The sequence below is a fragment of the Portunus trituberculatus genome, chromosome 12 (genome assembly GCF_017591435.1).
Source record: "Portunus trituberculatus isolate SZX2019 chromosome 12, ASM1759143v1, whole genome shotgun sequence".
In the NCBI taxonomy this organism is placed as follows: Eukaryota; Metazoa; Arthropoda; class Malacostraca; order Decapoda; family Portunidae; genus Portunus; species Portunus trituberculatus.
The window spans coordinates 6,179,311-6,204,697 of NC_059266.1; the positions used below are offsets into that span (position 1 = coordinate 6,179,311).

General features: G+C 41.4%; 1 protein-coding gene across 2 annotated transcripts; it reads right to left on the minus strand.

Annotated features, from left to right (window-relative positions):
* Positions 1-1,019: 1,019 nt before the first annotated feature.
* On the minus strand, positions 1,020-24,924 carry LOC123502813 (FHF complex subunit HOOK interacting protein 1A-like). 2 transcript variants are annotated; one of them, XM_045252079.1, is made up of 16 exons: positions 24,815-24,924; positions 23,013-23,190; positions 21,728-22,135; positions 20,938-21,158; positions 20,307-20,457; positions 19,789-19,947; positions 19,289-19,375; positions 17,657-17,707; positions 14,116-14,304; positions 13,488-13,688; positions 11,042-11,818; positions 10,789-10,927; positions 9,757-9,935; positions 8,459-8,639; positions 6,162-6,288; positions 1,020-5,033 (listed from the first exon to the last, which is right to left on the minus strand). In XM_045252079.1, the coding sequence occupies exons 2-16, from the start codon at positions 23,175-23,177 to the stop codon at positions 4,850-4,852; spliced, it is 3,219 nt and encodes a 1,072-aa protein (XP_045108014.1). In that variant the 5' UTR covers positions 23,178-23,190; positions 24,815-24,924; the 3' UTR covers positions 1,020-4,849. The 2 variants fall into 2 exon arrangements, with proteins under 2 accessions (XP_045108014.1, XP_045108015.1); XM_045252080.1 differs by lacking the exon at positions 17,657-17,707.
* Positions 24,925-25,387: the final 463 nt, after the last annotated feature.

A 25,387-nucleotide genomic window follows, 5' to 3' on the forward strand; every position in this document is an offset into this window, starting at 1 on the left:
CAAAGTAAAGTTGAAAAATTACTATGAAAATAAGTGAAGAAAGAAAAGAACAAAGAAAAGAAATTGTTACTGAATGAAAAAAGAAAAAACAAGAAGAACAGCAAATGTAGTGAAAAGGAAAAGGGAAAGGAAATAAACCACTTACGAAAAGGCGAAAAGAAGGAAGAAAAAAGAATACTGAAAGCTGCTTTGTGTTAGAAATTGCCACATAGCTGACTACAACCCTGCAAGGAGGTCGGGGAGGACAAGATGACTAAGCGGGTCATGTCCCCCCCAAGCATTGTGCAACAGACACACTTGAGATGAGATGGGCGGATGAGGGGCGCGCCCTTCCAAACACCGTAGTTAGTGGAATGCATGAGTTCAGGCAGTGGTGTGGTAATGGTAAATGGTAGCCAGTGGAATGTAGTGATGTCTATAATGAATTTCGGATTAATTAAGTATACAATGATTTGATGTTTAACCCTTCGGTACTGGGACGCATTTTTAGTACGAGTTTTGGGTGATTACACGATTGTATTGACATTAGGAAGGGTCTATGAAGGTCAGAAGATTAATGCCTTTACTATTTTAATCTCTACAGCTGTGTAAAATTGCCCAATAATAAGCAGAATGAATATGGGAACTAGTCTTAGCACTTGAAGGGATTAACGTAACTCAGCCGTGATAAAACTAAATTACTAATGAAATAATAACACATCCAATACTTGTAAAGAAAACGACTTATGTATTAAAAAAAAAAAGTTTATAATTTACCTTACAATGTATTATAGCCTGTCTACTCTAAAATGGCTCCTGGGTCTCAGTCTGAATGTTGTGCCAGGGAATGTGTGGTCATCAGATCTTGAGAAAACCGTGGTCTATCCTTGTCATAAGTGTGCTAATCAACAGACAACAAGTATTATTCACCTAAAATCAATTATATCATCAATAAGCTACAATTGGAACCCAGGAGACACTTTACAGTAGACAGACTACAGTACCATTTAGAAGTGCTTTGGTGGATAGAAACATAACTATGCCAAGAATAAGTTTTATTGCATAAACTATGTTGTAAATTTGTCAGTCACTCCAATGAATGGTACAGGTTATCTTTGTTGTCTCAGTGGTATAAATCACTGGGGTAAACACACACACACACACACACACACACACACACACACACACACACACACACACACACATTCTCAATATAAAGATCAGACACCAAAAGGAAAAAAAAAAATAAATAAAAAAAAAAAAAATAATAATAATAATAATAAAATAATAAAATAAAATAATAATAGTAATAATAAAAAAATAATAATAATAGCTTACAGAAAAACCACACTTCATTATCACCAAAATTTTGTGTACTATTTCTGAGTGTGAACGGACAACCGGCTTCACAAGACCCCGGGCCGCCGCTGAGCCTCGGAGCGCCAAAAAACAACCACATGAGCGCTTTTCATTACCATTTTAATCATTTCCTTCTCAAAACATTAAGAAAAAAAGAAACCTCACCCCGTCATTAGTACAACAGATCCTACAGTCCTACACTCCCATCCTACTCCCCAAAGGACACACTGCACAGAGGCTTAGGAGTCCTGCAGTGAAGCAAAGAAAGCACAGGATTTAGACATATGAAAAAATTAAAGTATTTGAAACACCTAAAATACACGTCAAGATCAACAGAATCACAATATCAACTCACCAGAACACCACAATTAACCCCTTCAGTACAAAGACACATTTTCATATTTGTCCTGCTTACTATTTGGTGATTTTATACAGCTTCAGATACTTATGCTGTGATTAGAATAGTGAAGACTCAGGCCATTAATCTTCTGACCTCCATAGACCTTTAATAATCTAAAAAAATTGCTCAATCATACCCAAAACTCATGGTTAAAAAATGTGTTCCAGTACTGAAGGGGTTAATCACAATCTACCACCACCACCACCACCACCTCTGTGCAGGATACCAAAGGGAGAGGCACATCCACCACCAGCTCTTCTGCAAGCTATCACAAGACTGTCCTAATATCATGAACCTCTAGTCAGGCTGCCACACTTAGCCTGATCTAATTATGCATTGAGTGAGTAATACAGACACCGGTGTTTTGAAAGTTAGAGTAGGTGTGTGCCTCTGTAGAGTACAATCACATCACCAGGCAATCACCAGGCTACAGTACTGAAATAAGTCATATCTTGTGCTCTTGTGACTTAGCGCCATATTAAGAAACGCTTCCTTCTCTCACCGTGACAATTTTCAAAGGCTACAGAGATGATTAGCCGAGTTCTAAGGAGTATTTGTCCTGTTGATAATGCAGAAAACTTGTTAACATGTCACTAGAATTACAAAAACACCCTTAAAAACCCGTGTCACTTCAATTAGAGCTTGTTAATATGTCACTAGAATTACAGAAACCTTCTTAAAAACTCGTATCACTTCAAGTAGAGCTTGTTAACATATCACTAGAATTACAGAAACATCCTTAAAAACCCGTGTCACTTCAACTAGAGCCCTTCGAAAACAGAAAAGGTGCGGCATGGAAGTGTTTCATAATATGGGTCTTAGTGACATGATAAAGCCACCATGTCACAGGAGTCTTTAATTGTAAGCCTCTTGACATGATAAACTTTAGATGACATGACAGAAACACATCATCTCTAATCTTGTAAACCTCTTGACATGATAAACTTGTGACATGACATAATAGAACCACCACATCATAATTTTGTCTCTTCCTAACAAGAACTTCAGACTTGACAAGACAGAAACACATCATCTCTAGTCTTATAAACCTCTTGACATGATAAACTTCAGACTTGAAAGAACCTCATCACAATCTCTATCATGTGAACTTCTTAACATGAACTTCAGACTTGACATTAAAGAATCACATCTCTAGTCTTATAAACCTCTTGACATGATAAACTTCAGACTTGACATGAAAGAACCACATCACAATCTCTATCATGCGAACTTCCAAACACGATAAGCTTGGAGCCTTGACATGACAACCACACCAACCACACAAAAAGCCAAACACTACATCTCCTGGAGGTTTCTCAGCGCATGTGTGGCTTTCCAATGACATGACACCTTCACCACACCACAGACCACTCCCACTGACACCCTCACAGACCTCTCACGAAACACACAGGACCTCCACAGTGAAGGATCTAGAAAACGTTATGTACAGGGAACAATCCGAGAGGGACAAAATTATCTATCGCTGGGATCCGACCTTGTGGCCAAATAGGTGGTGTCTTGTCTGGCTGGCTGTGCTCAAAGAAGGTGTTTACTGCTCCCTCCACCAGTGCAATGCCTTCCTGGTGCACTGCTGTGTTTTCACCAGGCAGGGAAGTGAAATTATGTAGACAGGTGAAAGGAAACCAGGTTGAGAAAAGAGAGAGGTGGAGGGAAACCAGGTTGAGAAAAGAGAGAGGTGGAGGGAAACTAGACTGAGAAAAGAGAAAGAGGCAGAGGGAAACTAGACTGAGAAAAGAGAGATGGAGGGAAACAAGGCTGCAAAAAGAGAGAGGTGGAGAAAACTCTTCTGTTATGGCCACCAGTTCAGGGAGGTGCAAATAACAGGCGTCAGAATATACATACAGACAGACAGATAGGGACACACACAAATGGCATAGTTTTGAGTGGAGGGAATATGTAAACAGACTTGAGATGGCAGCAGACCAACAAGCAAAGACCACCACAGCTGCACCACCAGGAGCACCACCACACTCCCGCAGCAGACAAGCTGGTGGGTCCTGGGAGGCACAACGGGGCAGGAGATCAGCGGACGCCCAGCGGAGACAGAGACGGAAGGCGGCTTGAGCGTCGCCGCGCCGGACGGTTAATGAGAATGGCGGGTTTGTGTGGCTCGGCCCGGCGGCAGCGAGACATTGCATCATTGCATCGTGGCTTAAGAATCACAAGGAGGCAAAAGAGAATCAGCTTGACATGTGCCGAGGGACGAGGATTCATCCATCAGGTGGATGGTCCGCCCACCCATTGCATGGATGAGCGCAGCCCGGCACAGTTCACCCACGGTCCCGGCCACAGCACCAGGACGGCTGTGGCCGGCCTTTCTTTGGTGAGGTGAATATAGACTCTTGCTATAAATACTTGCAGTACTCCATGTTATATACTATTGCTATACTCAGTGATATGATTAAAAAGATGGCATTCTAAACTTACCAACCTTCATAAAATATATGGTAAATACAATTTTTATACTATATAGTATTTATAATATATATATATACTATGATAATAATTCCATGACTATGTACAAGGTAAAGTAATTAATGTACAGGTATGACTACTGTCTTTGGAGACTGTCGGGATAACGCCCCAGGCACCACCCAGACCAACTCCACGGCACACAACAGGCTGCCCTGTCCCCCCCACTACCCCGGCCCACCATGGCACTGGCACTGGTGCCACACTGACAACATCTGTACAATGGCCTCCCAGTGGTAGTCACAAGAAACAACAAAACATAACAATGAAACATAGACACCAGGCAGCGGCGGCAGCAGCAGCAACACGTCTGACTGCCACATGACACCACCACCACCACCGCCCTGTCCATCACCAACAAACAGCCCAACAGAGGAGTGTGGCGGGACACAGGGCAGCCGTCACACACACACCACACACCACACACCACCCTGCAGCAGCAGCGGCAGGTCACTGTGCCGTGGAGTTGGCCTGGCCTAATAAATGCTACAGCCGAGGTCACCACACCGGCCCCACCACCCACTGCTGGCACCCACACCATGGCCTATGGATCTGCCTGGCACCCTGCCCCCTAGGCCTCCTCAGGGGTGCCGGCACTGTGCCATGGGGCAGTCACTGTCACCTTGAGGGGAAGGAGAACTCCATCTGGGGTTTGGCCACCACCTGCTCCTGTGCCAGAGCTGAAAGTTCCAGCAGCCACTCCTGCAGCAGCACCGCACACCTCGCACAGTGACGCTTCTCTGCCACAGACCCAGAGGCACCACGGCCGTCCTCAGAGGGCATCAGTACTGGCTTGGTGTATCTGAAGGGGATAGGTGGGAGGGGTACATGCATGGTTAGTCCTGGTGTGTAAGTGTGCATATGTTTGTCTGTTTGTGTTTTCATTCCAGTGTTCTTCCTTTGTTTCCATCCATTCTTCCTTTCTACTCCTCTCTTCTATTTCTTTTCCTTTTCCTTTTCCTCCAGTTCCTTTCCACCTTTTCCATTTTTCTCTTATTTCCCTTTCCTTTTCCCTCTTATTTTCTTTTCTCTCCCTTTCCTCTCTTCTTACTCTTCCATGAGTTTCTCCTCTGCTTTTTTTTCTTTTCTTTCTCTCTATCTTCCTCCTCCTCCTTCTCCTACTCCTGTTTTTTCTCTTCTTTTTCTCTTCTTACTCCACTCTCCTCTCCTAATTCCTCGTTCACCTCCTCCTCCTCTTTCCCTTCCACTTTTTCTATATTCCTCTTCTAGTTTCTCTTTGTCCTCTTCCTTCTCTTTCCTTTTCTCTTTCTCCACTTTCTCTATATTCCTCTTCTAGTTCCTCTTTGTCCTCTTCCTTTTCTCTTTTTCTTCTCTTTCCCTTCCTCTTTCTCCACTTTCTCCCTACTCGTACCTCCTCCTTGTCTCTTTTTCTTCTCTTTCTCTTCTCTTAATCTTCTTTACCCTCTTCCTCCTCCTCCTCCTCTGTCTATTTCATTTCCCTTCTTTGTTTCCTCTTAAATATTTGTATTTCTAGCATTGTCTATGTGCAAAATAATGAATGAGAGTAAATAGGGGAATGAATAAATAGGAAAAAGATTAAGAAGAAAGAGAGAGATGGAGAGGAGTAAATCAAGAGAAAATAATGAGAAAGTGAATGTAGTGGAAAGAGAAAGAGATAGAGAGAATATGCAAAAGAATGAATAGAAGGGAATAAAAGAGATAAATAGGAAAACACAAAGAAAACAAAAGGAGAAGAAAATGAGAGAAGGAATAAAAAGAGAGAGAGAAAAGAGAGAGAGAGAGAGAGAGAGAGAGAGAGAGAGAGAGAGAGAGAGAGAGAGAGAGAGAGAGAGAGAGAGAGAGAGAGAGAGAGAGAGAGAGAGAGAGAGAGAGAGAGAGAGAGAGAGAGAGAGAGAGAGAGAGAAGGATAGCAGGTGAGGGTGGAGGGGTGGTTACAGGGGACACTTACCTATAGCCAGTCTTATCAGGGAGGTGCTGGAGGGGGCTGCTATCCTTGCGTGGGGGTCGCTCGGAGGGGCCAGAACGACGGAACAAGGCGGTGACTGTCTGGGAAAAACTGCGCCTCTTCGTCTCATCTGGGCAAAGAAGTTGAGGTCAGGGCAGGGCAGGTCAGGTCAGGTCAGGGGTAGAAATCTGTTAGTTTGATATACAGTGTTTCCTCGCTATTTCACGGTTCGACTTTCGTGGCCTCACTGTTTCGCGGTTTTCATACATACTTGTAGATATGTTCTGCAGATTTTTCGCTATATCACGGAGTCCGTGGCGTCACTTACAAATACTGTATGTACAGTAGCTCGGGAAGTTGGTGTGTAATAACGACGACAATGTACGTTACTATGTACGTAAAGTACTGTTCATGTATCGTTCGTATACATATAAGTGTTCCCCAGCCACTTCACGGTTCGCGACAAAAATGAAAAAATAGAGCCATATCAGCAGCCATATTGCAGAAAAACCCGTTGTTTCATGTTGATGCGTGAGAGAGAAGGTTCCCAGCATGCCAAACAAAGAGATGAGTTGACTCAAAAGCTTTGTACATACCCACAGCCACTCATACAAGGCGCGTGATTGGTTCCCGGCACGAGATCGACCAATGAGCACGAGTGGATTTATCCCGTGAGGCTGCGCATCATCGCAGCCTCACCCAGCATCTTCCCTTGTTGTATCCAAGGCCCATAGAATAGAAGGTCGACCTACGCGCAGCTCTAAGGGGAAGAGGCCTTGGGCTAGTGACGTCAGCGGGTTCACCAACAGGGGAGCTTCCTCCCAGGATGTGTCTTTCTTGCATGGAAACCTCACACTCTCCCTCTCCCGCTGAGCAAATAATACTTACCTAGCACAGGAGACAAGTTGTGTGAAGGCTTCCCTGCACCCTTACTGCCCTTCTCTCTCTCTCTCTCTCTCTCTCTCTCTCTCTCTCTCTCTCTCTCTCTCTCTCTCTCTCTCTGACCATTGTATCATTATCATATTTAATGATATCAATAATTTTGCTGTTATTAATTATTATTATTATTATCATTATTATTATTATTAAACTTTTGCTCTTATTATTATTAATATTAATATAGTGTTGCTGTTTTTGTTATTATTATTATTACTGTATTTGACAGCATATAAGGCACTTTTTTTCCAAAATTTGGCTCAAAAAAATCACCCTGTGTCTTATATGCGAAGTTGAGACCTCCCATGGGCTCCTGAGACACACTAACCCAGCTTACGATCAGTGCTTCTACCTAACCTAAACTCCACGCATCATTATTTTATTGCTTGTGTTATTATTATTAACAGTATTATTGTCGTTACTTTAAAAACAAATTATCGTATTATGACTGAGTCTTTAAAAACAAATTATCGCAAAAATGAAAGCAATTTATCGTAATCCATGAGGCCGTGAGTCTTGTTTATAAGCATCAGCTGATCAGAAGAACCCGCTCTACATGCCATCTGTTGGCAAGAAACAAAACTCAAGAATACAATCTATCTAATTAACGTCTATTCCATCCAGATTTTTGTTCCTTCTTCTTGCTTTTTATTCATCTATTTTATGTCTATTCTATTACATCTATTACCAATCTATTCAATGCTTATTCCATTTACCATATATACTGTTCATGACCATTGGGGATTTGGTATCACTGCTGGTAAGGGTGTGAATTGTTTTGATTTTTTGGTAACATTGGAACACCCTCCCCATCATGGCAGTAGCTGGGGAAAGACTGAGCTACATGATTTCTTACAAATTAAGAGTTGTAGAATATGCCAAGGAGAATGGGAATAGAGCAGCAGCAAGGGCCAGACCTGCTGACCGCCACGGATGCGAATATCAGCCATAAATACAGTTTACATATTTTAAACATTCTGGTACACACATACACATACATGAAAATTCCTAGGGGGGGTGGGGGCAAATCCTTCTTCACGTTTTTTCACCTTTTGTTCTGGTATTCATTAACCGCGATAAACGAGAGATCACTGTATATTCCTTTTTACTTGTTTTCTTTGACAACGTAAGATAAAAATAAATAAGTAAATACAGTAATTGGGGTTTAATAATAAATAGAAAAGGGAGAAAAGAGGGAATAGGTAAACAGGAAAAGAGAGAATACAAAAGGGAGAAAGAAGGGAATGAGAGAGAGAGAGAGAGAGAGAGAGAGAGAGAGAGAGAGAGAGAGAGAGAGAGAGAGAGAGGAAAGAAAGAAAGAAAGAGAAAGAGACAAAGAGATAGATACCACCCACCACCCTCACCTCTCATAAGTGGAGTATCGGTGGAGGTGGAGGAGACGGAGGAGGTGCGGTTCCTGGGGAGGGGGGGCGGGTTCACCACCATCTCCCTGGCACTGAACCAAGTCCTCGCCTCACCCATCAGCACGGCCACCTCCTCCCCCACCAGCAGTGTGTCAATTCGCTGCTTCAGGCCACTCAGTACCTGCGGGAGGGGGATGGTGGCGGTAGTGGTGGTGGTGATGGTGGTGGTGTTTGTTGTGATTATTTTGTTATTTTATTTATTTATTTATTTGCTTGGATCTTTTATTTGTTTTTATTTTGTTCGGTGTTTTTTTTTTGTATGGAAGTTTATTTATTATTATTCTGTTTTGTTTTTGGAAGAATTTATTTGTTTTGATTTTGTTCAGTGTTTTTATTCTTTTTTTTTTTTCAAATGGATGTTTTATTCATTTTGATTTTGTATACATAATTTTTTTTTTTTTTTTCTGTGTATGAATCTTTATTTGTTGTTCTTTTGTTTAGTGTTTATTTATTCACTTTTGTATGAGTGTTTACTTGTTGTGATTTTGTTTAGTGTTGTTTCTTTTTTCTCTTACACACTGCTAAGTTTTCCTTTTTCAGAATCTGACACAATCAATTCATGAAGTTTGATGTATAAATCTCAACATCACAGGTCAAATTATTCAATCCCTTCTATTAAAAAAGCATTACAAATGTTGAAACTGCACAGATGAACAGATTCCCTTCATAACATAAGAATAATGAAAGTTTGCAGTATAAATGTTCAGTATTACAAGTAAGACTATTGTGTTTACTATCCCAAATCATCCATAAAACACTTCCTCTCACCACCAGCAATTCTTCAATATTTGTCACTTGGTGGTGCTCGGTGCTAATATTGTCACGGGGGTAGTGGTGAGGCAGCACTGCACCGCACACCACACACCACCCTGATCCCCCAGGCTCATATTTTCAAACACTTCTGTGTTACACCTCCCCTATTACAAGAGACTTTATTTGAATTTACACAAGTTTTAAGGTGTTTTTATGGTTCTAGAGGCAGAGTGACAAGATTTCTTCATTATGAACTGGAGAAGCACTCTTGAAAACCCTGCTAATTATCTCTGGCCTTGGAAAATAGTCGTGAAGAGGGAGAAAAGTAATTTTATGGTTCTAGAGGCAGAGTGATAAGATTTTCTACATTATTAACCAGAAACACTCTTGAAAAACCCTGCTGATCATCCCTGTAGCCTTGGAAAAGTCATGGTGAGAGAGCAAAGCATTTCTACATATGTCCCCCATAGTGACCCAACACTGACCTGCACCAGTGACCTCACTGCGGGCTGGAACACAATGGAGGTGTCCAGCAGCAGTGAAGTGAGCAGTGGGGTGGGGAAGGCAGCCAGGCGGCTCAGCAGGGTGGCCACCAGCAGGTTGATGTGGATGGAGGAGGTCAGCATCTGGTCCACTCGCATCAGCAGTGCCTCCAAGAATGGACCTGAGGACGTGAGAATGTGTATGTGACTTACTGCTGCTCCTGTGTGTGTGTATTTACCTATTTGTGTATTACAGAGCCCGAGCTAAGCTCTCTGTGTCCTGTCTCCTTGTCTACTCCTGTCATATCTCTCTTTCATCTGATTGACACACACCGCGTCAACGACATCACTGCTCAGTTTATTCCACTTATCAATACTACGATGTGGGAAACTGTACTTTATCACGTCATTTTTCCATGTCCTCGGAGATGATTACTTGTGGTCACCTTCATCAATTCTCTGTCCAATATGTCAATCTTGTTCACCAATTTATACATAGTTATCATGTCTCCTCTTGTTCTTCTCTCTTCTAATGTGGTGAGCCCCAGCTCCTCAGTCTTTCCTCATAGTCTAACTCCTGAGTCCTGGTACCATCCTTGTTGCCAGCCTCTGTACCCTTTCCACCTTCTTCACATTTTTCTTCATGTGGTGACCAGACGCAAGCTGCATATTCTAACTGGGGTCTTATTAAAGTGCATAGTATCTTCTTCATCATTCCTTCATCTAAGTAGTGGAATGCAAGACCAATATTTTGAAGCATGTTATATGTTTTCAAAAATATCTTGTATATGTGTTTCTCCGGTGAGTGTTTTGCACGGTTACTCCTAAGTCTTTCTCCTCATTGGTCTCTTCAATTTTCTCATCACCCAGCCTGTAATCCTTGTTTGGTCTGTATCTACTTCTTCCCATTTTCATAACATGGCTCTTGTTTATATCAAATTCCATCTGTGTGTGTGTGTGTGTGTGTGTGTGTGTGTGTGTGTGTGTGTGTGTGTGTGTGTGTGTGTGTGTGTGTGTGTGTGTGTGTGCACTCACCGATGGTTGGCCTGGTCTGCATCTCCTGGCTGGGCTGCACATTCTTCTCTGGCACCTCACAAGGGGACGACTCGTGACTCTGCCAAGGGAAGGTCTCCGCCTCCCCGCCGTCCTCCGCCACCACCTCCACACAGAACACCTGCAGGCACAATGCACTCAGTGACTCACCACCAGTGAAAAACAAGGCACAACACACCAGCATCAAATCACCAGGCAAGGCCAGAGCATGGCAGGGTGGGATGTGGAGACTCACCTGGTTGTGGGCAGAGGGAGGGATGAGGCCGGGACAGAGCCTGACGGCGGTGAAGGCCTCCTCTATCTCACACAGCGTCTCCTCCAGGCCAGTCTCCTCAGTTGGGGTGTTGGACCGCTGCAGGGACTCCAGGAAGTCCCGGTCGTCTTCCTGTGGGATGGGCCGCCCCGGGGAGCCAGTGGCCTGCATGGGGCGGGGCCGGGGTGAGCCATCAGAGCTGTTGGTGGGTGAGGCGTCCCTGGAGGCCCGAATGTTGAAGCTCTCATAGCCGCTGCTCTCACCCAGGGAATCCAGGTTTTCCTCCTCCACCGCCAGGCCCAGCACGTGCCGTGGCAGGGCCCCCTCCCCCTCACAGTTGCCGTTCAGCATAGGGGGGCCCTCTCCCCGCCCTGCCCTGGTGCCTCCCGGCAGGCTGGTGCTGCGGGGCTTGGTGGCGCCGGGCAGGCCATTCTGGCCCTGCTCAGGGTTGGACTGTGAGCGGGGCTTGGGGTACAGGGTAGGGGGGCAGGACCGGGCAGTCTCCAGCAGCTCCACGGCCTGCGATGGTGAGGGCTGCAGGCCGTCGTATCTCCAGGTCCAGGTGGTGCAAGCTGCTGTGGTGGAGGCCAGCTGGGCCTGTGCTTCCTCCAGGTAGTCTGAGTAGAAGGTCGGCCGTGGCACACACTCCACTTCCGTCGGCCATCTGGCCAGGCCGGGGGATGGAGGTGTGGCCTGGGGCAGGGCGGGCGGTGCTCCAGGGTGGGTGATGGCCTGCACCTTGGTCTGGTCACCACCACTCTGGGGAAGGGAGGACAGTGATGTGGTGAGACAAGTGTGGCTCAGAGTGAGGCTCAGGTAATCCATAAGTGTTTTTGCTATTGATAAGGTAGAAGTCATGTTAATCTGTCAATGGAGTCATCAAACTACCCTTAAAAAACCGTGTTACTGAAACAAGAGTCTTTTAGAAATACAACTTATGTGGCCACTATTTTTCAAAATCCACAGTTATCAGGAACTTTGTTTGTAAGGATGATTTTGCTTTTGATAAGGTAGATATCAATGTAATCTGTCAATAGAACCATCAAACCTCCCTTAAAAACCTGTGTGACTGAAACAAGAATCTTTTTAAAATATAGGTTATGTTGCCACAATTTTCAAAAGCCACTGATATGAGGAGCTTAGTTCATATGAGTGTTTTATTCTAGATGTAAAATAAAAATCATATAAATCTGTCAATAGAATTACCAAACTACCCTTAAAATCATGTGTAACTGAAACAAGAGTCTTAAAAATATAGGTTATGTGGCTATTATTTTTCAAAGTCCACAGAGAAGAGAAACCTTTTTTGTAAGAGTTTTTATGCTCTTCATAAAGTAGATACCATATCAATCTGTCAACAGAACCATCAAACTACCCTTTAAAACCAGTGTGACTAAAACAAGAGTCTTTTGAAAATATATGTTATGTGGCCAATATTTTTCAAAGTCCACAGAGATGATAAAATTTATCCATAGTAATCATTTTGCTATTAATAAGGTAGAAGTCATGTTACTGTGTTAATGCAATCATGAAACTACCCTTAAAAAACAATGTTACTGAAACAAAAGTCTTTTAGAAATACAACTTCTGTCACCAATATATTTCAAATTTTACAGTTATGAGGAACTTTGTTCGTAAGAGTGTTTTTGCTTTTGATAAGGTAGATATCAATGTAATGTGTAAATAGAACCATCAAACATACCTTAAAAATGCATGTGACAGAAACAAGAATCTTTTTGAAATATGTCATGTTGCCAAAATTTTCAAAATCCACATAGGAGAAGATTGGTTCGTATCAGTAGTTTTGCTAGATATAAGGTAAAAATCATATTAGACTGTCAATTGAACTATCAAACTACCCTTAAACACCCTTCTAACTGAAACAAGAGTCTTTTTAAAATATAGGTTATGGGGCCACTATTTTTCAAAGTTCACAGAGATGAGAAATCTTTTCCGTAAGAATTTTTATGCTATTGATAAAGTAGAAATCATGTTAATCTGTCAATAAAACCATCAAACTACCCTTAAAAACCTGTGTAACTGAAACAAGAGTCTTTTGAAAATATATGTTATGTGGCCGTATATTTCAAAGTCCAGAGAGATGATACAATTGATCTGTATGAGTGTTTTTGCTATTGATAAGGTAGAAGTCATGTTAATCTGTCAATGCAATCATGAAACTACCCTTAAGGAACCGTGATACTGAAACAAGAGTCTTTTAGAAATACAACTTATGTGGCAACTGTTTTTCAAAGTCCACAGTTATAAGGAACTTTGTTCATAAGAGTGTTTTGGGTTTTGATAAGGTAGATATCATATTAATCTGTCAATAGAACTATTAAACCTCCCTTAAAAACCCACCCACCACCACAAGTGCCTACAGGGGCAGTTCCACACCAAGGTACAGAAAGCATGACGTGGTGCTCACCTGGCAGGCATCGGGCACGAGGTGGTGGAGGCGGTGGGTGGCGCAGGACACAGGGTGGGGGGGCTGTGTGAGGCGTGACCGCTGGGACAGCATGACGTGTGTGCAGGGCGCCAGGTACTGGAACACCAGCGCCAGCATCAGGTCCTCACAGTTCAGGTCCACCAGGGTCCAGAACAGGCTCAGGGTCACCAGGCACAGTTGCTACAAACACACAAACACACACACACATACTATTATTTCATCTCAGTTTGTTTACTCTCACCAAGTTTAATATCATATGTCTATTCTCACACACACAGTTTTATTACACCAGAATAACGGTGACAATAGTAATTAGGGAAAAGGAACAAAAAAATTAATAAATAAATAAAAATAAAGGAAAAAAATGAAAAACTGAACAAAATACAGCAACAAAGCAAAAAAACTCAGGAAAACAAAACAAAAAGCAACAAAACACACAAAAACACTCAGAAAAACAAAACAGAGCAACAAAACACACAAAGACTCAGAAAAACAAAACAAAGCAACAAAACACACAAAAACACTCAATAACAAAACAGCAACAAAACACAAAAGAAAAACAAAACACACACACACACACACACCATCAAACTGCCCTCCTGCTTACTGTGTTGGGGGAGTGTAGCCTGGAGATGAGGAGGGTGATGATGGGGGCTTCAGGAGGAGTGGCGGGGTCTGGGTCGTCAGGGGTGGTGAGGAGGAAGGCCAGGAACACCCGCAGAAGGTCAGGCTCCGTCACAGTCCGCAGGCAAAGCTCCACGTACGCCGTCGCTGACACCACCTCACTCACCACTGACTGCACATACACACGCACACACACACATGGTACTTTGTTATGTGGTTCGAATATGTATCATACTTATGCTTATTTTTATTCCTATGCTGCTTTTTTTTTTTTTTTTATTATTAATATGGGTAATGCAAAAATAATCTAACTCAACCTAACCTAACCTGTCCTAACCTTAACCTAATCTAACCTAACCTAACAATACTTATTTTATTTATTACTATGCTATTTATTCATCTGTTTTTACGTATATTTTAATTTGATATGCCCAATGTATGCCTAACTTCACCTAACCTCACCTAATCTAATCTAATCTACCTAAGCTTATTTTATTCATTACTACACTTTCTTTTATTACATTTTCCAGTTTAGTGTGGTTAACAAACACCTAACCTAACCCAATCCAACCTTACTTAACCTAACCTTAACTAAGTATGGCTAATGAATATTTAACCCAACCCAACTCAACCCAATCTAACCTATTATTCACCTTGCAATTTCACCTCTTCTTTTTTATGCATGTATTTTAATCCATGTATAATTTCTCCATTTCTAGCTAGCACTAATATTTCTTGGTATTTGTATGAGGGAACAGTATGCATCTATTATAATTTCCATGTCACTTCTAATATTTCTTAGAGTCTGTATGAGTTAACAGTACCTATGTATAATTATTCCTATGGTAGCACTAATATTTCTCTGTATTTATGTGAGCAATCAGAACAGAAGACTAAAAGCTAAGAATACACCAAATAATAACATAACTTCTCTCTATCTCTTACAAATTTTCTACCCAGCAAAGCCTTCTCTTAAATTTATAGCTTTAAAATATGAATTAAATAAGAGATCACAGCAATTACTCATTCACATACTACTAAGGCAGTTTTTGTATACAACCAACACTACAGTGATTCAATTAACCTGTACCTTGCTTAACCCTACAAGGAATTACAGTACACTATGTTATCAAGTTCAAGATCAAGTTAGTTTACTTTACAAGCTCTAAGTACGCAGGCAATACTTCAAATACAGTGTGGTACATTTAGGTACAGAAACCTCTCCAGCGTTATTCTCATTACAAAGTTTTGGCCTTGGGTAAAAGTCATGTAACTGTCTGCATTTCTTTCCACTGTGCTTTGTAATTTCTTCCACTAATGTGCTAATAGTCTTATAAAAATCAAACTTATTACCCATTAGCACATCAGACAAATTAATGAGTGAGAATGATAAACAAATTTCATAAAACAACTGCTGTATATTGATCTGACGGCTTCATACAACTTATATTACTTTCATTATCCATCAAATAACAACCACAGTGGAAAAGAATACAGAACATTGCCCAACTTTTACCCACGACAACAACAACAATAGCAACAACAGGTCCAAGGTTTGTTAGTGAGGCAATGGTTATCGTGCAAGCTGAGGGTGTGAGTGTATGCTGGCACACTGCATCGGTCATCTTGGTAGCAACATCATGAGTAGCAGCAGCATCACAGCATCTTCAGGCTTCCAGAGAGGACGTACTGAGGTGGGTGCAGCCAAGAGGTACATAATGCAGCCAGATTCCTTCCACGTACACCCTTAACCACACGCACACTGACGAACATACACGCACTCAACCCCCACTGATGCATACACGCAAACGCTCATACATTCCAAACACGACCCCTGCAGCAGTAAGGTAATATTTTGCAGTACGATTGGTGCTTTGCCGCATTACTTGACGCAGAGAGAGAGAGAGAGAGAGTCCCGTGTCTCCTTGAACCAGTGTGTGCTTAAGGCAGAATAACTTTGCTCTAGATCACCAAAGGGAAAGAAGTGATTTGGGTGGAGTAAAGGGGAGCAGTGAGGGGAAATACAATTGGCTTCACCTCTAGCATGCCCAAGCTTTGAGTGAGGGGAGATAAGGCAGTGAAGGTAGAAAGTTCCAAATGTCCTAATCCTCATAATAAACAAACTACATGAACCTAATACGTAAAATAAATGATAAACTAAATTTTTATATGACTAAGGATGAAAAAATGATAAACTAGACTTTTTAAGATCCAAAGATACAAATAATAGTGTCCGACAAGCATCTTTATCAACCTTCCTCATCACCAGAGATACATCACCACAAAATTTGTTTCACCTCCCTTCAGAATTATAACAAGATAAACATGAGAGATAGAACAACCCAAGTAATAAAACATCCCATGAACAACCAAAAGTCTGTACAACGAAGACACACACACACACACACTCACAGACACACTCAAACATACATACACCCACACACACAGCCAGGGAAAGGGAGCGATACTATACACAAGCCAGCCAGCCAGCCAACTAGCCAGCCAGCCATTACAGTCAACAAATACAGCAAAGCAAAAAACAAAAACTACAGTAAGACCACCATTTTTGCATCTAACCAACACTGCGAACACTACAGGAAAATAGTCACATTTTTAAGTACACCCTTGAAAAAATTAATATCTGATGAATTGAAAAAGCATCCATGTATTCATCATCACAACATGTTCTATTGGGGGTTAGCGAGTTAGAAAGTTAAATGCTCAGTGATATACCCTCCCCACAAATACCTCTGCTAAAATATTCCACAGCAAACCTAACAAACCAAAACTATTCTCTCTAGCTTTTCAGGAGGACGAAATTAAGGCATTCGAAGTTTGTATTGAAAGAACTTGCAAAAAATGGTGATCTGTTAATAAACTTGCAGGGAGAGCGAGGAACAACTACTGAAAAAAATGCAAAGGGAAGGAAGGAATTAAAGGGACCACAGAGATAAGCATAAGATAAGATAAGGATAAGTAAGAGTAAATTAGAAACATAAATAGAAATAAAAACAAAAATCGAAAAAAGCAAGACAAGAGATGAGACTAAAAAGTGAATAAACGAGAAAGATAAAAGAAGGAAAAGAAAGGAGATAAAAGAAAGATAAAAAAAAGGGAAAGAATAAAAAAAAAAATGGAAAAACAATGCAAAGAAGAAAAAATAAGGGGAAAGAAAAAGGACAGGAAAAGACAAGAAGAAAAAGAAAAAAAACAAACAAGAAATAAACAAAGCAATGAACAAGACACAAGAGAGAGAGAGAGAGAGAGAGAGAGAGAGAGAGAGAGAGAGAGAGAGAGAGAGAGAGAGAGAGAGAGAGAGAGAGAGAGAGAGAGAGAGAGAGAGAGAGAGAGAGAGAGAGAGAGAACGAAAAACACCACAATAAAGATAAGAACCAAAACAAAAGAAGCGATGAACGATGAGCATGGGTGAGGGTGAGAGTGAGAGTGAAGAGAGAAGCAGAGAGAGGCAGGGTGAGGCAGAGAGAGGCAGGGAGAGCAAGAGTAGCAGCATAAGCAGTACTAACCATAATGACGGGAGTGTTGGCTGGCCCCATCCTCCCAGTAACTGTCTCATCCTGTGTGTGTGACGGCAGCAGGGTGACACAGGGCCAGCAGCACGCACATACACACACACACACACACACACACACACACATGTACACGAGGAAATGCACACACACAGTTTCATAAAGGTTCATACATATGGCGGTAATTTTCATGCATTTTTTTCTGCTTTCTTACTGCAACTAGTGTAATGAAGCGTTACTTGTCAAAAATGGCGTCTAGAAAAGTAAAGGCATAAAGCACATTTGTTCCTCGCCGTTCTCTCTTTCTCTCACATACATACATACATACATACATACACACACACACCCCAATAAGCTTACAGAACCAAGCCACCCACAAAACAACACACAACCCCACAAACAATGCACAAACCAAAACACACACACACACACACACACACACACACACAGACAACCCCAAAATGCACACACACATACACACACACATACCCAAGCTAGAACACACATACACACACACACACACAACATGCAACAAGAAACACACACACACACACACACACACGCATAGTAACTAACACAGACAAACCTAACAGCTCCCAGCACCACCATCACCACCACCATCTGACCAAAATACATCACTAATTAGCACACGCACGCACACACACACACACACACACACACACACACACACACACTAAATCTCCCACAAATCAAATAAACCCTCACATCATTAATTAATATCTCTCCCAGTCAAGTTATTATGATTTTTCTGATAATATTGATTTCTGAAAGAGAAATAATATTCAATGCTCCATGATGGTTAATACAAGAAATTTAGTTAATAGTGGCTGGGAATGTCAAAAAAAAAAAAAAAAAACCTGTAAGTAAAAAATTAAAGAATAGTAAGAAGAAAGAGACTGAAAGAAAGGTAGAAAGTCACAGCCAATATAAAGAATTAGGTTAGTGTGTTGGAAATCTATAAAAAAAAATAAATAAACAAAATAAAATAAATGAATAAATAAATAAATTAAAATAAAGAAGGATAAGAAGAAAAAAAGACTGAATGATAGAAACTCAATTGAAAAGAGAGGGTAATGTAAAGAATGAATAAATGTAAGAATATAAAGAAAATGGAGATATTTGTGCATTTAAATGTAAAAAGAAGAGGGAATAAAATAAAAAAGGAAAATAAGATAGAAAGCAGAAATAAAGAACCAAAGAGAGAGAGTGAGAACTTTGAAATCTATTGAGGGAGTGAAAGAATGAAATAAAATAAAAACAAGCAAAAGAAAAATGTAATAAAAAGAATGGAAGATGAAAGAGAAAGCACAACGATGAACTGAAGATAGAAAAAAATAGTAAGGAAAAGGAAACACAAGAAAAAAAATCATAAATATTAAATAAGTAAAAAAGGAAGAGCAAAAAATAAAATAAATACAATAAATCAATAAAACAAAAAAATAAATAAATAAACTAAGAAAGAGAAACATTATGAAAACATCTGAATGAGATAAAGAGAGAGAGAGAGGGAGGAAGAGGGAGAGCGAGTGTGTGAATGAGAGGAAGAGTTAAAGAGAAAGGGAGAGAATGTGAGAGTGAGAGTAAGAGGGAGGAGAGAGGAACACCCACCTGACGCAGAGCTGAACCCAAAACTTGAACCAGGAAAGCTTGGTACAGGAACTCCACCAGCTGCTGCCGCACCAGAGGATGAGCCACCTGCCGGGGAGAAGATAAGTCACCACCACCGTCACCATTGGAAAAGCAACACTAGAGAGCATTGCAGAATTTGAGGGAGGTGTAAAAATAAATAAATAAAAAAATAGCAAGAAAAAAAAAAATCACAAATAAAACACACACACACACACACACACATGGATAAGACAAAGCCATCATCACTGTCACCATTGGAAAAGTTACACCCCAAATAAATAAATAAATAAGGCTAGAAATAAAGATAAAAGAAAATGTGAAGAAAAAAGAGACTATGAGCATATTCATTTAATTTTATTTAACCTAACCTTGACGACAGTACTGCAGCATTCCAGGGAGTTGAAAAAATAAACAAATGAAAATAACACAAAAAAAACGACAAAACCACAAACTAAACACACACACACACACACACACACCTGGACAACAGCATTGCAGAATTCGAGAGAGTTAAGGAAGTGTTGAAGCTGCGGTATTTCAGCGATGTCCTCTGGGGTTAGTCGGTGCCAGCCCTCCGACGCCACGGTGAGGGAACGCGGCAGGTTGGAGTACAGAGCATTGAGTCCCCCCGCCAGCACCTATAGGGTAGCAGTCAAGTTAGGTTAGGTTAGGTTAGGTTAGGTTGGGTTGGGTGACGTGAGGTGAAGTGAGATTAAATTTACTTAGGTTAGGTTAAGTTGGGTTCAGGTTGGGTTGGTTCAATAATTTAGGTTAGGTTATTTTGGTCAATTATTATTTTACTTTTTTTTTGTATAATTTTTTTTTTTAGGATAGAGGGCCAAAAAAAGTAAATAAATAGAAAAAAAAGACCCACTTGAAAAAAAAAAAAAATTTAGGTTAGGTTAGATTAAATTTGCTTAGGTTAGGTCAAGTTACATTGGGTTCAGCTTGGGTTGGTTAGGTTAGTTTTTCTCTCTCTCTCTCTCTCAGCACTCACATGGCAGAAGTTGGAGTGCTGGGCGATATACTGTCCGACGGCCGTGTGTGAGGCAGAGAGGGCCATGCAGAGGAGCAGCGCGTCCCTGGCCTGCTGCCCCACACCCCCCTCCCTGTGTATGTACGGCAGCAGCAGCGAGAAGATCACAAACCTGGACAACGGAACAACTGTGAGATCAACTTAATACACACACACACACACACACACACACATGGATAGACTTTAAAATCCTATCAGATAAAATTATGTAGGTGTTGAAACTGAAGCTTAATAAAAAATAGAATAAAAAGCACAAGATAAACGGTAAATGAAAGAAACGCAGGCAACTTCAGCTTTCATTAAACACACATACAAAAAAATAAATAAATAAATAAAAAGAGAAGCAAAACAAGGGAAAAAAAAACAAAAACATACATTAACTGAAACACACTAAAAATCTAACACAAAAAACTGAAACACAAAATTAACTGGAAAAAAAAAAAAAAAAAAAAAAACGGAAACACCAAACACAACTTAACAAAACAACAAACCAAAACTCACACAACACAAAAAGAACACAATAAAAAACAAGAAAACAGTGAAGCACACAAGTACGCAAGCATGCATGAAAATAAACAACCCACTGACATACTTGGTGGGTCCCTGTCCTTCGGGAAACTGGAAGAAGAAGTCGAGAAGGTGTTGATTATTCATGAGAGAGACACACAGCTGGTTGAGGAGCACCACCAGCCTCTTCTCCACATCCGAGTGAAGACACCCACTGCAGGAGGACAGCAGCTTCTGAAGGGGCCGGATTATTGGCTTGTACACTAGCACCTCTTGTTGTGAGTGGCTGAGAAGCTGCTCGTGAACCTGCCGGGGGGGACATGCTGGTTCAGATGTGGTGGTGATAGGTGTAGTGGTGTGGTGTGGTGTGGTTTAGTGTGGTGGTGTGATGTGGTGCTGTAGTGGTATGGTGGAGTGGTGGTGAGATAGTGTGGAGGTGGTTATATACTTATTGACTTACAGAACCAATATTAACAAAAATAATATATAAAAACATATAAAAGTGACAAAAAAAATAAACAAGTAAAAACAATGTGAAATAGAAGGAGGAGGAGGAGGAGCCATATAGAGCTAGGAGAGCCACAGAGAGCCAGGAGGAGCCACAGAGCTAAACCTTACCTGTCCTGTCTCCATATCTACTAATTCTTCTTCTTCTTTAATGCAAGAGGGAAAAAACTGAATAAGGGCAACAAAAATAGATAAAACGAAAAAAAAAAAAACAAAAATAATAAATAAATTAATTAAATAAATAAATAAAAAAAAAAATAAATAAATAAATAAATAAATAAATAAATAAATAAATAAATAAATAAAAAATAACAAAAAGATAATCCCTAAATTACCAATGTCCCCAAAACACCCCCCCACACACACACCTTGAGCTGCTCCAGTTTGAGTGCATTGACGAACTCTCCCGCTCCGAGGCTCCAGTCCACGATCTTGTCCAGGATCTCCTCGCCTAGGAAGTGGTCGAAGATTGGGGTGTTGGGGGGCACATCAGCCGGGAGGGAGGCGGTGGTGGGGGCGCCCTCACTGGGGGAAGGCGGCTCTTCTAGGGGATGATGGTTGCTGTTGCTGTTGCTGTTGTTGTTGTTGTTGTTGTTGTTATTGTTGGTGGTGGTGGTGGTGTTGTTGTTGCATTGTTGTGGTGGGTGTGGTGTGTCTTTCCGCCGGCCGCCCCTTCCACTGTGCTTGTGTGCGGTGATCTGCTTGAGGTCGACCAATAGCAGGGTGGACATCTGCGCCAGGTGGTTGATCACGGCCGTCACGTCATCGGCAAACACCTGCAGCAGCGGCGGCAGCAAGAAGTGAGGCAGGGGCGGAGGTGTGTGCAGGTAAGGTGATGCTACACAATTACTTCACTTTTTTTATTTTCATTTATCTATTTATTCTATTTATCTATTCATTATTTTTCACACAAGGGCTACAAAATTTATCATAATGGTAGACACTGATTTCATTTATTCATTTTCATTTGTTCATTTATTTATCCATTTATTGTGAAGGGCTATGAAAATGGGTGACAATGGTGGACACTGCTATTACTCATTTTCATATTTATTTACCTATTCATTTATTTATCTATTTATCTATTTCTTTTGGTAAACAAGAGCTACAAAAATGGATATATTCATTTAGTACAGACACCCGTGCAAGGAATGAACACACTCATGTCTCTGTTTTTCTTTTTTCAATAAGCTAAAACTAAAATTCATTTGCATCTATAAATAAAAATCCAAAGAAAAAGAAGCATTATAAAATAAATTCAACAGGAAAGAACCATAAAATAAATTCAATAGGAAAGAACCATGAAGAGCAACAGATAGAGCCAAAGAGCCAGGAAGTCACAAGGAAACCACAGAAAGAACCAAAGAGCCAGGAAGAGCCACAGAAACCCAAAAACAAGCCACAAGGAAGTCAAAAAGAGCCAGGAAGAGCCACAGAGATCCAGAAATGAGGCAAAGAGAACCAAAAAGCTCCAAGACGAGCCACAGAGAGCCAGGAGAAACCCAAAATAGGGCCACAAAGCACCAGACCCAAAAAAGAGCCATAAGGAAGCCAAATAAAAGCCAGGAAGAGCCACAAAGAGCCCAAAAAGAGCCAGAGAACCAAAAAGGGCCACAGAGAATGAAAAAAAGAGCCAGAGAGAGCCAGCCTTACATGTCCTCTGAGTTTGGTGCGCTCAATGATGTCCCTAGTCTGCTGCCAGTGCTTGATGAAGGAGTGGAAGGCAGCAGCGGGGTCCACATCCTGCAGGGGGGGCGGGGCGGGGCGGCGCCGGCCCAGCGACACCCTCAGCGGGGAGTCTCGCAGCCAGCTGGTCATCCCGCCCTCGCCACTGGGAACACAGCGGGGCACAGGTGAGGAGGGTGAGGGGTGAATAGGGGTGAGGGATGGTGTGGGGTGAAATGAAGGTGGTGATGGGATGAAATGAGGGGGGTGAGGGGATGATAGGTGGTGAGGGGATGGTGAGGGAGTGAAATGAGGGGATGAGGGGTTGATGAGGGGTGAAATAAAAGGTAGTGAGGGGTAGTGAGGGGATAAAACAAGGGTGGTGAGAGTGGTGAGGGGTGAAATGAGGGTGAAATGAAGGTGGTGACAGGATGAGGGGATGAAATGGTGAGGGGTGAAGAGGAGTAGTGAGGAGATAAGGGGAAAGAGGGATGGTAAGGAATGATGAAGGGTGAGGGGTGGTGAATGAATGGGTGAGGGATGAAATGAGGGGTGGTGAGGAGGTGAGGATGAGGTGTGGTGAGAGAATGAGGAAAGGCGCCTTAAAAATACCAAGGTTACCTTATCTTCTTGCGTCAAGTTATAATAAACATGATATTATCTTATCTAAAGGAAACTAACCTCCCTAACCTAACTTAATATGACCTAACCCTAAACTAATCAAACCTACTACTAAATTTGACCCTAACCTGATCTAACTGAACTTTGACCCTAACCAAACCTAACTTCTAACCTGACCTGACCTTGATCTAACCAACTTAACTTAATTGGACCCTAACCTAACCTAATCAAACCTAACTAACTTAACTAAATTTGACCCTAACCTAATCTCACTCAACATTGACCCTAACCTAACCTAACCAACTTAACTTAATTTGACCCTTACCTACCTTTAACTTCTCCTAACCAAACTTAATCAAACCTAACCAACTTGAACTTAATTTGACCCTAACTTACTTCACTGAAACTTTGACCCTAACCAAACCTAATTAATACTAACCTAACAGAACTTAACTTGACCCTAACCTAACTTTAACTTGTCCTAACCAAACCTAACCAACCTAACTTACCTTGACCCTAACCTAACTTAACCTTGACCTTATTTAACCTAACCTAACCAAGTTCATGTGACCCTATCCTAACTTAATTCACTTTGAACTAACCTAATGAATTTTAACTTAACCAAACCAACGCATCTGAATTTGACCCTGCCCTAACCTTACTTTTGACCTGACCTAACATTACTTTGACCTGACCAAAACATAACGAACCGCAAAAAAATATATGTATCCTATAAATAAATAAATAAAATAGACGAACCTTTCAAAAACACATATTCACCACACTAAACCCTAAAAACTCCCTAAAAACACACCAAAACAGACCTATGGGACAATAAGGAAGGCCTATGGGTATCTGGGTTACGAAAGGTCAGCCTACCCTCACCCCCTCATACCCCCATGGCTACTGCAGGTCAGGTGAGGTCATGCTGCTTGACCTGACCCCAGCGACCTGCCCCCTTCACTACAGCATTAATGGGAGCCGCGCCCTTCACTCACCGGACCGAAACTAACAAATAAGGCAAAAAATGTAAGATATGCGGAAGTGTTATCAATTAATCAGAAGGAAAAATGGCGGATTAATTGAGGCGCCCGTGTTTATTTTGGTGGTGGTAGTGCGTGTGTGTTTTGTGGATTATTTTGGTGGTGGTGGAAGGTGTGTGGACTCACTGGTGGAGGAGTGGAGGAGGTGAAGAAGATATATCAGCTGACGCCCCTCACTCAGCCACAACACAAACACAACTGGGCAGGTGGTTCCTTTCTATTACGGTGAAAGTCAGATTGCCTACATTAACGTATCACCTGCCCATATTTTATTCCTGTATTCATGGGTTATTACATTATATAATTCTAGGGTGTTAATTTCTTCAATAAACTTATAGCATTTTTTTTTTTCACCTTTCGCTCTCGTTCCGGTGAAAGTCAAGATATATGTCGACATTGAGCTTTCTTTCAGTTTATCTATGTAATTCTCTCTATCAAGTTATCTATGTAATCTTCCTTAGCATGTCTATTTAAACTCTCTTTCGCTAATAATCTATGTTTAATTCATCTTGCAAGTCGTCTTGGTAATTCTCTTTCAGGTCATGTGTATGTGCATGTGATCTATATAATTCTCTTTAGCAAGTGGTCTAGCTATATAATTTCCTTTAGCAGGTGGTTTATGTAATTCCCTTTAGCAAGTGGTCTATGTAATTCCCTTCAGCAGGTGGTCTATGTAATTTTTTTCAGCAGGATGTCTAT

Excerpts from the sequence above, each read along its gene's own strand:
- LOC123502813 (XM_045252079.1), bottom strand. The coding sequence starts at position 23,177 with ATGACCAGCTGGCTGCGAGACTCCCCGCTGAGGGTGTCGCTGGGCCGG. Across the intron at positions 22,136-23,012 it reads GCACCAAACTCAGAGGACAT|GTGTTTGCCGATGACGTGAC; the intron begins GTAAGGCTGGCT and ends CCGCTGCTGCAG. Across the intron at positions 20,458-20,937 it reads GAAGGACAGGGACCCACCAA|GTTTGTGATCTTCTCGCTGC; the intron begins GTATGTCAGTGG and ends TCCGTTGTCCAG.